This window comes from Daktulosphaira vitifoliae, unplaced genomic scaffold (genome assembly GCF_025091365.1).
Source record: "Daktulosphaira vitifoliae isolate Bord-2020 unplaced genomic scaffold, ASM2509136v1 Scaffold_2, whole genome shotgun sequence".
Lineage (NCBI taxonomy): Eukaryota > Metazoa > Arthropoda > Insecta > Hemiptera > Phylloxeridae > Daktulosphaira > Daktulosphaira vitifoliae.
Window position 1 is genome coordinate 34,911,078 of NW_026099573.1, and position 2,909 is coordinate 34,913,986.

A 2,909-nucleotide genomic window follows, 5' to 3' on the forward strand; every position below is an offset into this window, starting at 1 on the left:
ATGAGGCGTGGTGAGGCAAAGTGATCTAAGTGCCCAAAATTGAAAAATACTTTTTTCTACACCAAAATGATCTATGTGCCCATCCCAATACTGTGTAAAGAGATCTATCTCCAAACTATCAATAAATTGTTGGTAAAAGCAATTATAGATGGAGCTGTCTGTATGTCCACGCTTGTCATTCGCTCTAATTGATCTAAGTCCATTCATGCTATTTTTATTTTTGTCGTTGTTATTATTATTTACGCACAATGTCGATAACAGTCAACATTACATCATCATGGTTTGCAGTTTCTATATCAGTCGATATTTTATTGTGTACAAATAGCTATCATTCTTATTTTGCTCTGTGTTTTGTGGTTTTATTTTGCGATCATGGATGAATCTGCTTTTAAACCATATGAAAATTTAAAGAATAAACGTAAAAGGAAAATAGAAAGTGAAAAAAGATTAAGTGGAAAAGAATACGAAACCGTTAAGATAAAAACAAAAATATCAGGAAAAAAAGCACCTACAAACGAAGTAAGTAATTTTACTTTTTTTATCGTTAAGTATTTCATTAAGACAATGTAAATAAAATACTATACAAATACCTACCGAAAGTTTTAATAATCATATTGAACTCTTCTTATATTACAGGTTATTTGCAAGTGTAAGTTTGGTTGCAATGATGTATTGCACATTAAAAAAAAGCTCTTCGAGGACTTCTACAATTTGGGAATCAACGAACAAGGAAGCTACTTAATGGGACTTATGCAAATCCTACCCATCCAAAGACGTCGACATGGAAATTATGATGATCCGGTAGAAAGTAGAAGGCAATCAACTATCAGTTTTACAGTGCCCAATGGACATGGAGACCTCAAAAGGGTATGCAAAAAAACTTTTCTTGACATTTTTGCTATCAGTCCTCAAAAAGTGACAACTCTTGTTAAAAGAAAAAAAGCTGGTTTTACTACTTTTAAAGACAAACGCGGTGGGGTAAAAACGATCAAGTATACTTCAAAGGACAGGCAAATGGTTAAAAACCATATTAATAGCTTTCCCAGAGACGAAAGTCATTACAGTCGGGCCAAGTCAGAAAAAGAATACTTAAGTCCGGATCTAAACATGAACAGAATATACTTGGCTTACAAAGTTAAAAATCCTGAGACAACGATTTCGTATAAATTTTTTCGATCTGTTTTTTTAAAAGACTTTCCTAAGCTTTCATTTAAAAGACCAAGAGTGGATACGTGCAAAACGTGTGATGCTCTTGATCTTAAACGAAAGGACAATAACGTACTGGTAGCCTCATCAGGTAAGACAGAACTTGAATTACACCATCGTAAAGTCGATGCTGTCACCGAAGTTATTAAAGCTGATGCTGCGAAAAGTACATTACCTGGAAGTCAAACGTGTACTATTACTATGGATCTACAAAAAGTCTACCCACTGCCTAAACTATCCCATACTAGCATGTATTACAGTCGTCAGCTTTCATGCTTTAACTTTGGAATTCATGTAACAGACACGTCCAATGGCATCATGTGCGTGTGGCATGAGGGGCAATCAGGGCGAGGAGGGAACCAAATTGCCTCATGTTTAATGCAAGCTATTAATTCAGAACATCTCTCTTCCTACAAACGTCATTTAACAGTTTGGAGTGATAACTGTGCAGGGCAACTTAAAAATAGGATGCTTCTTTTCCTTTACATATGGTTGGTTGCCAATGGCACATTTGATACGATTGAACATAAATTTTTTATATCAGGTCATAGCTACTCAGCTTCAGATAGAGACTTTGCTACAATTGAAAAACGAGCTAAACGATCTAAGTTATTCAATGTGAATGATGTAAAAGGTGTTATTCGCAGCTCTAGACTTGACAGACCGTTCAAGGTTATTGACATGGAGAAAAAAACATTTTTTGATTTTGACATTGCCTCTACAAAATTTTTAGATACATCAAAGCTGGGAATAAGTAAAGTTGCTTGGTTGAAAGTGACAAAAGATAGCCCAGGAATCGTTTATTTTAAGAACAATTTTAGTTCCCTATTGCCGTTTCAAACATGTAACATTTTTAAACGAGGAATACAAATTGAAAACCTTATAAATGCAGAAATTGAAAGTCTTCCGGGTGTAGTGCCACTAAAAGAAACGAAGAAAAAAGACCTCCAAGCTATGTTACAGTATTTAAGTGAAGAAAATAGGTTGTATTTTGAAAAAATTTTAAGTGCTTAAACTGTTGGACATAGATCATTTCTGACACTCTTATTCTTTAAAATATTTGTTTTTTATAATTTGTCAAAATTTTTTTTATAATTTGTTAAATCTTATACTTCATGATTTATCAAAATTTGAAAAATAAAAATTTAATTGTTTTTGTAAATTTGGGAAAGTTTTTATTGATTTGCCAAAAAATTAAATTTTGGCACTTAGATCACTTTGCCTCGCCACGCCTTATATATCCCGTCGATATGACAACTGGTTTTTTTTGCAAACGCCGTCACTAATCGACGGCGCAACAGTTTGGTGGTGGAAACGGCTGATAAGAACCAATTGTCTTCACCACACCTTGTCGCCTGGCTCGAACACTGTGCAAAACATTTATCAAGGCGGTATTGTGATGGCCCAATGTATCCCGGCGCTAGCGCCTTAAAAAAATGTGACACAATAATCACCCACACAAAAATTAGACACTCAAAATATATTCGTAAAATTCTTTGTGTTATGTGCCGGCAATATATCAGTTGAANACTTGTTTTATTCAACGACCCGTCTATCGCCAATTGTCATCATAGCCAACCAACTCCGTCTCACTTGGATATACCTACTAACCAACTGTACTAGGATTCAGGTCAGACGTATTGTACATTACATATAACTTATATTTACTAAACATCTAAAATATAACTTTACTTTGTCGTTGA

General features: G+C 34.4%; 1 protein-coding gene across 1 annotated transcript; it reads left to right on the plus strand.

Moving 5' to 3' along the window:
- Positions 1-22: 22 nt before the first annotated feature.
- On the plus strand, positions 23-2,244 carry LOC126899803 (uncharacterized). Its single transcript, XM_050675023.1, has 2 exons — positions 23-519; positions 637-2,244. The coding sequence occupies exons 1-2, from the start codon at positions 373-375 to the stop codon at positions 2,218-2,220; spliced, it is 1,731 nt and encodes a 576-aa protein (XP_050530980.1). The 5' UTR covers positions 23-372; the 3' UTR covers positions 2,221-2,244.
- Positions 2,245-2,909: the final 665 nt, after the last annotated feature.